Source organism: Leiobunum rupestre, chromosome 5 (genome assembly GCF_980474605.1).
Source record: "Leiobunum rupestre chromosome 5, qqLeiRupe1.1.hap1, whole genome shotgun sequence".
In the NCBI taxonomy this organism is placed as follows: domain Eukaryota; kingdom Metazoa; phylum Arthropoda; class Arachnida; order Opiliones; family Sclerosomatidae; genus Leiobunum; species Leiobunum rupestre.
In genome coordinates, this window is record NC_143388.1 from 55,982,800 (window position 1) to 55,996,700 (window position 13,901).

At 34.6% G+C, this 13,901-nt stretch overlaps 2 protein-coding genes across 2 annotated transcripts; both read left to right on the forward strand.

The window, feature by feature from the left end:
• Positions 1–3,651: 3,651 nt before the first annotated feature.
• LOC149945340 (uncharacterized) lies at positions 3,652–4,876 on the forward strand. Its single transcript, XM_090176522.1, has 4 exons — positions 3,652–3,962; positions 4,024–4,179; positions 4,242–4,770; positions 4,833–4,876. Exons 1-4 carry the CDS (start codon positions 3,743–3,745, stop codon positions 4,837–4,839), a joined length of 912 nt encoding a protein of 303 aa, XP_090032648.1. The 5' UTR covers positions 3,652–3,742; the 3' UTR covers positions 4,840–4,876.
• A 6-nt stretch (positions 4,877–4,882) lies between these two features.
• Positions 4,883–5,707, forward strand: LOC149945341 (uncharacterized). The gene has a single exon (XM_090176523.1). It carries the CDS (start codon positions 4,883–4,885, stop codon positions 5,705–5,707), a length of 825 nt encoding a protein of 274 aa, XP_090032649.1.
• Positions 5,708–13,901: the final 8,194 nt, after the last annotated feature.

Here is a 13,901-nt window from a genome sequence, read left to right on the forward strand (position 1 = left end):
GACTGGTGACGTCCGCGAGACCGTCCGCCGTTTCATTGCCCACTACGCCGACGTGAGCCGGACACCACAAAAGAGTCACTGAGTAAGAGTACCCGTCGCATAAGTCATGAATAGCGGTGATTACCGGATCATTTGAACGCGAATGTAACATCGTAAGCGCGCTTTTGGAGTCGGAGCCGAGGACTATTGAACTTTCAAGATGAGCGGAAGCGTTTTTATCGCCTTTGCTTGTCGTTAGATGGCGTGACGGCAGTCGATTGCTCTCTTGAAAATTCCGCCATAACATAAGGCCCAGAATGAGCTATTTCAATGGTCATATTTTGACCAGTGTCACATGAGTATGTCTACGGAGCTTTAGGCTGGGAGCAGCGTTGCCGGTCTGAATCCGTATTACAACGACCAAAGAGAGATCATAAATCTTAGTCCTGTAGGCTATTACAACGCTGTTCAAGATTTTTATTCCTTGGTATGGTTTCCGACTTTACGAGTGATTGAATTTCCTTGCTTAATCAAACAAATTAATTCTTTTAGTTTTAAAATATTATAAATAGTCCGCTTTCTTGTACTTATGTTTCTTTATTTTTCATGGAATTGAATTTTATTAATTTTAAATTAGCATAATTCAACTATGACTGATGAAAAATATTTTCCGGATATTTACAAAATTTAAAAATTTTCCAGTAGCGACATCGTGTGTCGGATAGTATCGTAACCTCTCCTATGGGCGTTCTTTGGGGTGACACCCGACCGTGAAAACACAAACTATAGAGACTAGTAAGTAGCCCACCATGATATCCGCCCCGGGTGCCACCCATGCTAGCTACGCCACTGCGCACGCTCTCAAAATCTTGTACGAAATTTTAACGTTACGGGAATAGGAAGAGACGCCTCTCATAATCTTCACACGCTCTGGTGATACGAAAGCGCGTCGAAAAAAGGGGGGGGGGGCTTAACTAGGTCAAGTGTAAGACGTAACACGACATTTCAAATTCATTGGCTCGAGGTTTGACGCAAAAAGAATGCGTCGTCATGGTAACAAATAGGTGATCTTCCCGCGCTAAAAAGGCTTACAAAACAATGGATTTAAAAACCTCAATTTGTTATCGTACTTAATATTTTGAAGTAATTATAATGTTCTTCGCGAAAGAAGTGTAGTGATACCTAATTTCACGTATTTGTATGGTTATAAAAGATATAATCAGTTAAGCTGATAATAACCATGACTAGGCGTAATGACGATTTTTCGTCAAATTGACGGCTTTTAAAATTAATTTAGCGCGTGAAAATACCTCTACATGTTATGGTCAAAAAAGCACGCAAAGAAGGCTGTGTGCCCAAGACATGTACCTGTAGTGTCACGCGCTAAAACGTCATTTCAAAATCCGTCAATTAGGGTAGCGAGGTGCGAGAGTTTTTCTCGTGAGTTTTCCCGCTTAAAGACACGCCCGTTTCTATGAGCTTCATCACGGCCGTAAAAATCTCCCTTGGACATTCCAAGTGTATACCTCTATAGTTTCCTAGTAAAACTAGTCTGTACATAATTTTAGTAAATACATATTTTATAAGCTGTATTTTTTAAATATACTGAAATTTGTCTGAAAATAAATTTTGATAATAGCAAGAACGTTCTTGATAATAGGCATATTATATTCTAAATTTACAGGTAAACATAAGAAAATCAAATTACTACGTAGATGGTTAAGATTAACCAATACTCTTAGTGCATTCTTTAAAAATTGAGCCTGAGCGAACCATAGACATAATAAAGAAATAGACACCTTACGCGGAGTTTGATTTGCCAAAAATATAAGAAATTTTTTTCGGAAGTTTGTGTATCGCGCCATTTTTATTCGCGTCGTCGAGCCGCCATTACATAAGGCCCCAAAAATCAATTCATAAGGGTGGTATATAAGCTTCATTTAGTAAAATAAGACTTCAAAGTTGAATTTTAATAAGAAAAAAATTAATAAAGATAAAAGAAAACAAGAGGAATTATTCGTCAATATTAAAATCGGTAAGCAATAGCTCAAAATCTTTAAACGTAAGCCTTTCCTTGATATGGCAATTGCCAAAAATGTACCTTCTGCATATACCTATCAACCCAATTAATTTTAAAAAACTGGAAAGATGACGTAAAACAGTGGCCACCACTGCAATACGCTGACATATATCACTATTTGATAAATTCAAAAACTAACAACCATGATGAACTCAAGGCTTACAAAAGTCTCGAAGCATTTAATTACTTAAGAAGTGGATGGGTCGGCCAAGTAATGCATGTTAAAGAAAAGAAATTGACTTTCCTAATGTGCCACGTTACTCCTTCACAATGCATTTCAAACGAGAAACATTCTCCATGGGTTGCGGTAGACGAATTTGGTGTGGTTTTAGAAGCAAACTGCAGCTGTATGGCAGGCCTTGGAAAAGGGTGCAGTCACATTGCTGCATTGCTATTTAAGATTGAATTTGCAAATAAATGTGGTTTGACAAAAGCATCGTGCACGGATGAGTTGTCGAAATGGAACTCTGGAACTGAGTGCAATGTAATGCCTACAAAAGTAAAAAATATTTGATTTCAGGCTCCTAAAATATTCCCGTGCCAAACAAAAATCAGGTTGCTCTTAAAAAGTTGGCTAATGATATCCTATCACCTAAGAAGCACAATGTTCCTAGTAAAGAGCGACCTCTTATGTTTACTAGCAGGGGCGTAGGAACCAGGGGGGGCAAGGGGGAAATGCCCCCCCCTAGAATTTTACTGGGAGGGGCAAATAATGTTATTGCCCCCTCCAACGTTTTGGTCAATTGAAATCTTCGCAAGGCTCAAATTATCATTTTAAAAGCATATAAATTTTATAGAACCTCAACTGTGTTTAGATTTCAATCTTTTCCCGCCAATTTTCACAGTAGTAAAAAGTAAACATGCATTCGTAGAAGTACACTCCATTAAAAATTCAAAACCATTCTCCAGACCCCTTTTGGTTTCACTTTGCCCCCTCCAACTTCTAGAACGTTCCTACGCCCCTGTTTACTAGTCATGAAAGTATTCAAAGACATTTTAAATCTAGTCATCTGGCCATTTTTTTGGATGATAATAAATGCCTTTTTGTCAAACAATTAACCGCGAAGTTTCTGACATAAATGAAACAAGCTTAAAAACTTTGAAAAAACCAGAAAACACTTGTAAAAATGTTGATGACGCTTATGAAAACACGGAAAATGAGACTGAATTACGTTGTACAAGATGAAAAGATTTTTATGCGAAATATATCGATGTTAATTCTGACTTAAAAAGGAAGCTGGCAGATCTTACCGAAAAACAATCGGAATCGCTGATCTGGAGTCAAAGCAGGAAGCTAAGAATTACCGCTTCAGTTGCGAATAACGTGCCTAAAAGAAAAACAACAGACCCAAAAAAATTTCTTCGGGAAAATTTGGGGCTTAAGAAATTCAATCCAACAGAAGCTATGAACCGGGGCATATTACTAAAAGATACTGCACGTGAAGCCTTCAAAAACATTACTGACTTCCCAGTAACTTTAACTGGTACCGTAATTTCAAGTTCAAATCCGTGGTTATCCGCTAGTCCAGATGGGTTGATTTACGAATAGGGACTTGGCAGCGCTACGTCACAATTTTATAGATTAATAATTTAGCGCCATCTGTGGCAGTTGCTTGAACTGTAATATTGAAATCCGCCATTACGGTAGCGATTTGCCTAATTTTTTCGGAGTTTTTAATAAAAATGGTTCAAAAGTGTTGTGTGACGGGGTGTAAGAGCAAAACTGGGTATTTAAATGAAAGTGGGGAACTAATTAGATTTCATAGAATACCGAAAAAGATAGTCAATCAGTGCGATAAAACTAAAACTTTATCAATAAGTCGTAATGAACTGTGGCTTAAAAAGCTAAGGCTTAGTAGAGAAAGTGATCATCTTAGGGTATGCTCAAATCATTTTCACTCAGGTATTTTCTTTACTCTCTTTTAAAATATGTGGAATTGGAAAGATTAATGAGTTTCTGTTAGGAGCCCCAGCTTCTCTTTTTGATGAAACCAATCCAGACTGGGTCCCCTGTATGGATTTGAATGATAGTGATGGCAAAAATTCAGAAGACAACTCTCAACTTTTATCCAGATTTAAGCGATATAAAAGAAAAATTAACCGCTCAAAATCTAAAACAAGTAAAATTAATTAATCTTATAATAAACATTCAATATTTACTAATTTTGCTTTTTTATGTTAGATCGCAAACTACCAGGAGAGTCGGCAACTATATTGTCTGAGCAGCCTAGCGTTTCATTCTACCAAGACTCATTCTCAGCAATTACAACAGCTAATGAGGAACCTTTGAATTTAATTGATGGAGAGTCTTTTACTACTGATAATTATGTGGAATTACCATCTATCATTAACAACGATTCATCAGCAAATGTCTCTACTGATGTATCCCTCATTTTAAATAGTACTGTCATTGAAGATTTGGTGATGGACTTCAATGAACCAACTGATAGACAAATAAGGAAAAAAAATAAGAGTGTGTATGTTCAGACTGAATATATTTTTTCCACAGATATGGCTACACAAACTGATAATCTAAGCAAAGACTTTAGTACGCAAACTTGTGTTAATGTTTGTGATTTGATTGACTTAGAAAATGCCATCACGAATTTAAATGAAGCCAAAACATTAATCAATGATTTAACAGCCAAATTAGGAGAAAAAGAAAGGCTTCTGTTGAGTTATCAAAGTGAAATGCAAGGAAAATTTTCAGAGTTAGAGTTCATACGCAATCAGTTGCAAATGAAAAGCTATTCGGAGATTTCTTTCATTGCAGACAATGAAAAAGTAAAATTTTACACGGGTCTTGAAACGTATGAAGTTTTGATGGAAATAGTTGACGAAGTAACGCCTTATCTATTTCAAAATTCTAAACTATCAGCTTTTCAACAATGCATTCTAACACTACTGAAATTAAGGCTAGCTCTTACAAATAGAGATCTTGCTTATCGCTTCAATATATCCGAGAGAACAGTGGGGAGGATGTTTTATAACACATTAGATGCCTTGGTCATGCGACTTGCCAGATACGTTTACTGGCCAGAAAGACATATTTTGCAAGCAACAATGCCCATGTCCTTTCGCGAACATTTTGATACTAAAGTCGCCGTGATTATTGATTGCTTTGAGATATTTACAGAAAAACCATCAAGCGTACTTGGACAAGCAGAAACATGGTCAAATTATAAACACCATAATACCGTGAAGTTCCTTATTGGTATTACACCTCAAGGAACTGTCAGTTTCTTATCTAAAGGATGGGGGGGTAGAGTTAGCGATAAATACTTGACAGAAAATTGTAAATTTTTGGATAAATTAATGCCTGGGGATGTAGTATTAGCGGATAGAGGCTTCAATATTCAAGATTCTGTTGGCCTATACTATGCCACTGTCAAATTACCCACCTTTACCAAAAATAAAAAGCAATTAGATCCAAAGGCTATCGAGGAGACCAGAAAAATTGCTAACGTTCGCATACATGTTGAAAGAGTCATAGGACATCTCCGTCAAAAATTTACTATATTACATAACAAAATACCCGTTGAACTTTTACATGGTGCACCCGAGGAGAATGAAGCTAGTATTGATAAAATAGCTTTAGTAGCATGTGCCCTAGTAAATCTTTGTCCATCAGTTGTGCCATTGGAATAACCTTGAAAGTGAACTAATTGACAGAACCAAATTTTATGTACTAAAATGTTTTTGCTGTGAAATTTAAATAAATTAGAAAATGAATAGAAAGGCAATTAATATAAAATTAATGAAACATTTTATCTATGCTTAAACTCATGTTTTAAGGTTAAAATCAGGTACATTTAAATGTTTAATTAAAATCAAGTACCATAGTTAAGTTTAGGTTTCTTTTTTGATTGGCGGATTTTAATACAGTCTGGACAATACCATTTTTTTTTCTTTGCTAGAACAACTATTTTTAAGCACTGAGTGTGAAACCATTTAATTTGGCAATTTTCCTCGTCGCATGCTACCATTTTAGAGCCATCATCTTTTCCTTTGCAATAACACCATTTTTCAGAATTATCACTATCGTGGTTTTGATCAAAATGTTTACGTGGACTGAGTATATTAGAGAGGGATTGGTTTTCATTTTAATTTGGACTTTGAAAGTGTCTTGGGACATCTGTGATGCCGGGGGGCTTATGAACATTCTTCGTTGGACTGAACATTCCCAACTGAATAGCGTGATGGCTCGGATGATTCAAAATAGTTTTTGGGGAATTTGGTACAGGACTATTTGAGATTTTACTATTTATTGGGTGCAACTTTGATGGACTTCGAAAGTTTCCATTACTAGTTATTAGATGAAATTTACATGGACTCCAGTTGCCTTGATTATTTAATGGATGTAACTTAGATGGACTTGGAAGATTGCCTTGACTAACTACTTTACGTCTATTGGTTGGGCTGCTAAGGTTTTCTTGACTTGATTTCCTTTGACTACTTCGTGGTTGTTTTTTCAAAATATTTGGTAGGTTCTTTTTACTAGTAGTTGGACATGGGTTCGAAGGGCTTGATTTCCTTTGAATACTTAGCTGTTGTTTTTTCAAAGTATTTGGTAGGTTCTTTTGACTAGTAGTTGGACATGGTTTCTGAGGGTTTGGGTTACTTTGACTAGTTGGTCCCAGTGACAATGATTGACTCGGAATGCAACTTTGACTAGTTATTTCTAATTTCTCGGAAAGATTTGGAAGGCATGACTTTGGTAAACTCTGAAGGTCCTCTTGACTACTAATTTGACAAGGCTCTCTTGAGAAAAATTTGGCAAGCAACTCAGGTAGTATGGCACATTTAAAAAGTTTTTCGGCCTTTGCAATGTTGGTTTCCCAAAATTCCATGTCAGGAAGTATACGTTCTATATGGCAATCAACGAGAGTCCAAACGCAAAAATCACCATAAACAGCTCCCGTAACAAATATTTGTGTTTGAACTTGATAGTAGTAAGGGTGATTTTTATTTAATCTATACCCTTTTTCAGTTAATAACAGACATGAATTAGCAGACTTTTCGTCTAGAGAGCTATTTTTTAAACTAAAAGGAGCTTTAATTTCAAGGGCACCTTTGCCACAACAATCGCATGAAATCATGCCATCTGGAGATGCCCCTAAGTATGGATATTCTTTGGTCAAAACCAGGCCTGAATCTTGCACAACAAAATTAACATGGTTATCTTTCATTTGTTGAAAATAAACCTTTCTAGCCGTCTCTTCATTCTCCAAACCCCACCTGGTTGCTTTAGTGGAAAAACTATGATTGGCTGGATAGCATATAATTTTAAGTAATGATAAAGAAGGCATGGATGGGTCAGTATGACAAGCTCTTTTAAAATTGGATGCAGTAATCCTTCCTGCTCGGAGTCGTTGCCATAGCTTGCTTTTGGATTGTAACTTCGTTTCTCTTTCGGCTCTACTAATTTGCTTATCTGTCAGATCAATATTTATTTTTTCACATTCAACCAGAAGTTCATTGAAAGAAAGGGCTGTATGTTTTTCAGAATATAGGTCTGGTAAATAAGGAGGATTTATCTCATCAACACACTTTGGCTTGAAATTTTCAAAAAATTCTGGCAGGGTACGAAATATTGCAGCATTGGGGAATTTTTCATATAGTTTCAGATTTCTTTCGTTGAATTCTGGTAAAGTCATCTTTGGAATGTTTTTCTGTTTTTTAATGTTGGTTTTTGCACTCACGGAATTCAAATTTGAACCACTCTTGGCAGACTCTAAAGTTTCATTAAGAAGCTTTAGTTTCGCTCTTGCAGAAATTAAATTTAAATTAACAACTGGGCCATATGTAACATCTTTCATTGTAGGAACTTTCCAATACGCCTTTTTTCCTGTTACAGTTATTATTTCTCGATACCTTACAGCATACTCAATGTAAAATAACAGTGCACCAATGTGCGTACAACACTCGTCCAATCCAGCCATGCATGTGCAATGTCCGGACTGAATAACCCCATACTCATTAGCAATGATCCAGGTTTTAAGAGGCGTTTCTCTTAATCTTTGAGAATGTAAAACCTTTGGGATATTTGAAAACAAATAGATATTTTTATACCTAAACAACCAAAATAAGTCAAAAATTGATACTTACTCTACACTTAACAAGGACATTCTTAGAGTTTTCAAACACCTTAAGTGCGACTTGCTGAACAAAACCACAAACAAACTGGTTGTATGCATCCAAAGCTTTATAATTTTTAAGTTGCGCATATGTAAAAGGAGATATTCCAGATATTAAATAATTGTATAGATCAGGATACAATATTGTCGGAAGATGTTCGAAATTGGTATTGGTGCCTTGATCTTGATTTTCGACGATACAAATACACTCACTTTTTTTTAATTGGTAAGGGTCTAGACCATTTATAAAAGAAATTTTCTCAAGATACCTTTTCTTAATATCAGGCGTTAAACTTTCAAAGTAGAGTTTACTCGATTTACTCGTCGAGGGCTTTATTTCATTGGAAAACATACTCAGTGCAGTGTTAAAATGGTTAAAACTGTTACCGTAATGGCCGCCGTGTTAATTCGTAGAAGTCCCGTTAGATGTCACTTTGAAAAACTGTACGTATACCTTGACGTCATACCTATGCAACCCCCTTTCTTTCCCCAGCTGCCAAGTCCCTATTACGATGATTCAATTCTGGAATTAAAATGCCCTAATGTTACCAGTGCCAGGGAATTAGTAGAAAGTGGAAAATATCAGGTCAAGTTACGTAATGATAAAAATGGGGATAATTAAAGAATCGAGTGATTATTATTGTCAAGTGCAATTAACATTATTCTGTACTAAACGTGCCTCGTGTTATTTTTTTGTTTATGCTGAAAAGAGCCCCGTAATTGTTAATGTGGAGTATGATGAAGGATTTTGTGTGAGGAAAGTAAGATTCCTGAGCGAATTTTATTTTAAAATTATGTTACCCTTCATTGAAGAAAATGTAGAATTGGGAAATGTAAAAATTGGAAAAGAATTCGAAACATTTTTTGAATTATGATTTTTTTTTATTATACTTAAGACAGGAAAAAGCAATAAAATTTATATTGGAGGCTGTGATACTATTGGTGTTTGTAAATTACATAATGCAGCACATGTTACGACAATATCATCTAAAACCTTCAACGTTGTTACAGGCAAAACATGTTAAAATATCCTAAAGTTTTTCCATTTACCAATAACACGTTCAACATAAATCCGAACTGAGGCAATTTTTCTAGTATTATGGATGTCATTTTCTGGTAATTGTTTCTTGCCCTTGGTAAAAGCTGGAATATTTAGCCTAGTATACCGTTCACTTAACTCGTCCTCAATCAGAAAACCACGATCAGCCATTATTTCATCACCAGGCAAAATATAATCGAGAATTCCGCAGTTATTGGTTATAAATTTATCACTTGCTCTCCCACCATACGTATCAGAAACAAACATTATAAAACCGTAAAATAAGCGACACATGGTGCTTTAACAACTCCCTACTAAACGACATTCACTATGAAAACACACTAAGCATCTCTGTAAAAACTGTGTACAAGAATTACCCGAGGATGAATCAAATCTCTTACCCTGGTGGGAGAAAACAAAATTCAAAATAAAATGCGCCACGAAAGAATACACGTATAAAACCCGAGTACATGTAGATGAAACCTGTGAAGCGACACAAATATCGAATAAACTTTTAAATCAACCAAACTTACCTGAAAATGAAAAAATTATACTTTCAAAGAGACTAGAAGAAATTGAAAACACTAAAGCTGAGGGCATACTCACCAGAATTGATATAGAAAGAAATGTCGCGAGTAAATATCCATCAAAGGAGTTATTGAGACAAGAGAAAAATAAAACAATAAATACCATCAAAAGTGTTAAAAAACCGAATGGAGATTGCACCACTACACAAAAAGAACTTTTTACGGAAGTTACGAATTTTTATAGAAATGTTTTTGCCGACGAAGAGACTAATAACTGCGATGATTATGTAAAAATTTTACCCCAACTCTCGCGAGAAGATAGCAATGAGAGTAACAACCCTATATTGAAAATAGAACTAGACAACATAGTGAAAGCTTTACCAAATAATAAGTCACCGGGTAAAGACGGACTTACGAATGAGTTCTACTCACATTTTTGGCCCCTAATTGGCTTTCAGCTTTTTAGAGTTTTTAATACGATTTTAACTCTACAGGAAATACCTAGCTCTTTTACTATCGCTTTAATCGTCCTTCTTTATAAAACCGGAGATCCTAAATTATTAAATAATTGGAGACCGATTTCCCTACTTAATGTAGATTTTAAAATTATATCAAAATTAATAGCCAACAGAATACGTAAAACTATAAGCAACATAATACACCCAGATCAAACATATGGTATACCAGAACGTAATATTATGTCAAATTTAAATAACATGAGAGATATTATACATCACTATAATTTAAATTCGAGCGAGCCTTTGGCTATTGTGTCGTTAGATCAAGCCAAAGCGTTTGATCGTGTAAAGCACAGTTACTTATATAAAATACTAGACCATATCGGTTACGGCGACTTAATTAAAAATTTTATAAAATCTGTATATTCAAATGCTGAAGCTTGTATAAAAATTAATAACACTCTATCGGCAAAATTCAAGGTAGCAAAAGGAATTCGTCAGGGTGATCCCTTGTCAAGTTTCTTGTTTAATATTTCTATAGAGCCATTTTTGTGCCACTTACGCAAAAATTTAATTGACCATTCCATAAGTCTGCCCTTTTTACAAAATTCGCTATCAGTGATGTCATTTGCTGATGACGTAAACTCTTTAATAACGACAAATGAAGGTTTCGGTATTTTAAATCGAGAATGCGAACAATATAGCGCTGTAAGCAATGCGAAATTTAACGTTGAAAAGAGCAACGACCTGTGGCTAGGGAGTTGGAAACACAGAACAGATACGCCACTCAATATTAATTGGAGCAAAGACAGCGTAAAAAGTATTGGTGTCACCTTTACTACGGAAACGGAAATTTTAAAAAATCACGCGGAAAAAATTAGTAAAGACATCACTGAAAATTTAAATCATGTCGCTTTAATATCGAAAACTTTATCGTATAAAAATCGAACTCAGTTGTGCAACTTTATTTTAAGCAAATTTTATTACTTTCTGCCTATATTATTTTTTCCACTAAATTTATCGGAACTACTAGCGAGTAAGTGTGTGGACACAATTTGGCAAGAAGAGAAACATTGGCTAAATGCGGAAGACGTAAAACAAAAGATCAGAAATGGGGTCTCGGTCTACAAACACTGGCTTTAAAGTGGAAGAGCTTTGCCTTCTCAAAACTAAATAGACTGTTACAAAACAAAGGCCACCCGGCGGAAATTCAATTTGTAGCTTACTACTTGAAAAAAACCAGTGTTTATGGATTTAGCTACGAAATTTTGGGTTTTACAGACATGAATCTTAACTACGATTTCCTGCCAAAATATTACGCGGACTTGTTTAATTTTTGGCACACAATTCCCATAAAATTGAAAAAACCTCAGAAACTTAACCAAATTTTAACATTACCAATACTATATAACCCTTTTTTTAAATTGGATTTTTACCACCCAAAGTGGAAAACCCCTGGTTATCGATTAATTCGAGATATTTTTGATATTAACACTATGAATTTTAAAAACCCCTTTATTGATAAAGGTCTAAGGGCCTCAACTGAACGTTCATTGAGTAACCAATACAAAAAATTAAAAATATTATAGAAAGAGAATTTGAAATAGAAAATGATCCAAATTATTTAAATGGTGACGCAAATAGTTTAATTCCAAACTTAGAAATAATTATTTTAAACACTCTAACGCCCCTAAATAGAGTCTCAAAATCTCAATTTAATGAATATTTAATGCCAAAATCTCAAAATATACTAACCAAAATTTTTAAAACATTCACTCAAATAAAAAAAATTACTCCTCGTTTAAACGCCGTGTGGCACCCAGCTCTGTTCCCTAAAGAAAACAATATTTTATGGAGAACGGTTATGGGAAACATAACCACTCCAATCTTGGCAAAAAAACTTTTTAATGTTAGTGATTGTTGTCCCTTTTGTGAAAAAGAACTTGGCGATATCCCCCATATATACTTTAATTGTGAAATTACACAAATATTTTTAAAAGAATTGGAAAATTTTGTTTCAAAATTTAATTTAAATTTTACTTTGTCAAGAAAACTATATTGGTTCCATGTTGATGAAATTGTTTTAAATTTTAAGGTCACTTTAATTTTAGTTTTAATTTCCAAATTAGCAATATATTTTAGTTATCACACACGAATGAATGTTAAAGATGTAGATGTCCTAGAAATGTTAAAATCTTATTTTAATAAGAAATTACTACTATGCTGTTTAACAGAGTATGAATTTTACAAAAAAAATGAGAAACTAAATTTTAATCAACTGCTAAATGTGGGAATTTGCAGCTTGGATGGAAAGAAAGTTGTAATCAAAATGCGATTGTAAATTGTTACCGAATTTTAATTCGTGCTTTGTACACTTTGTTGGAAAATAAACGCTAGACTCTTGGTTTAGTCTAGCTTAAAAAAAAAATAATGAATATAAATAAATAAATAATGAATATAAATAAATAAATAATGAATATAAATAAATAAATAATGAATATAAATAAATAAATAATGAATATAAATAAATAAATAATGAATATAAATAAATAAATAATGAATATAAATAAATAAATAATGAATATAAATAAATAAATAATGAATATAAATAAATAAATAATGAATATAAATAAATAAATAATGAATATAAATAAATAAATAATGAATATAAATAAATCGTCTCTAGCTCTCGTAGCGAACAGACGTGTTTTTTTGAAGCTCCGCTCTTGTGCATAGTTTTCCTTGCTACCAAGGCCTAGCTTTGTGTTTTTCCGCTCCCTGCGACGATGTCGCAGTCTAATCAACCCCACGGTGATGTCCGCCAAGGAAAGGACCCACCAGATAAGAATCGCTACCAAAGACCAACACCTCCAGTTGTGACCAGAGATCACGCTGTCGTTTTTAATTCCATCCCAGTAATAACCGCCATAGAATACGCCATCGCCATTATTTCGGTAATTGGTAAGTCAAATGTTATATATTGTAGTAGAATATCAAGAGGCCGAGTCCAAGCCTATTTAAGAACCCCAGAGATGGCCGAAGAGCTAGCAATGTCTGGTTTCGAAATCCAAAACATGCAAATTAATGTGGAAAGAGTATCCAAATCCTCAGAAAAAATTATTATTTCAAATATCTTGCCAGAAATCCCAAACGAGTATATTAGACCTATTATTACCAAATTTGCCAAAATTACCTCTGATGTTACCAGAGTTTATACCACCCCTACGACAGAACAGGAAACTCTACTTGGAGGACTTATTTACAATTTTAAAAGACAAGTATACGTGTTATTAGAAAGAGAACTACCCGAAAGTATACAATTCAAATATGAAGGCCAACAGCAGGTAATCTTTTTTGAAAAAGCCAACAGCAAATTTTGCACCTATTGTGAAAAAAAGGGTCATAACATCGACCATTGCTACAAACGAAAATCAGATGAACGAGAAAAACAAACAGGCGAAGCTCAAATCATAGAAAATAGAACAGATAATGAAGAAATACCTAAAGATAAGGAAAATACATATGCTAACGCTGTAAATCCGGAAGTTCCAACCACGTCTAAAAAACTTCCAGAAAATGATAACACACTGTGGGCGGATTTGGTTCCCCCCAGCCTACCCACTGCACTTAATCTAAATACGTCGGATTCTGAAATATTCGAAATTTCCCAGATTGTAAAAA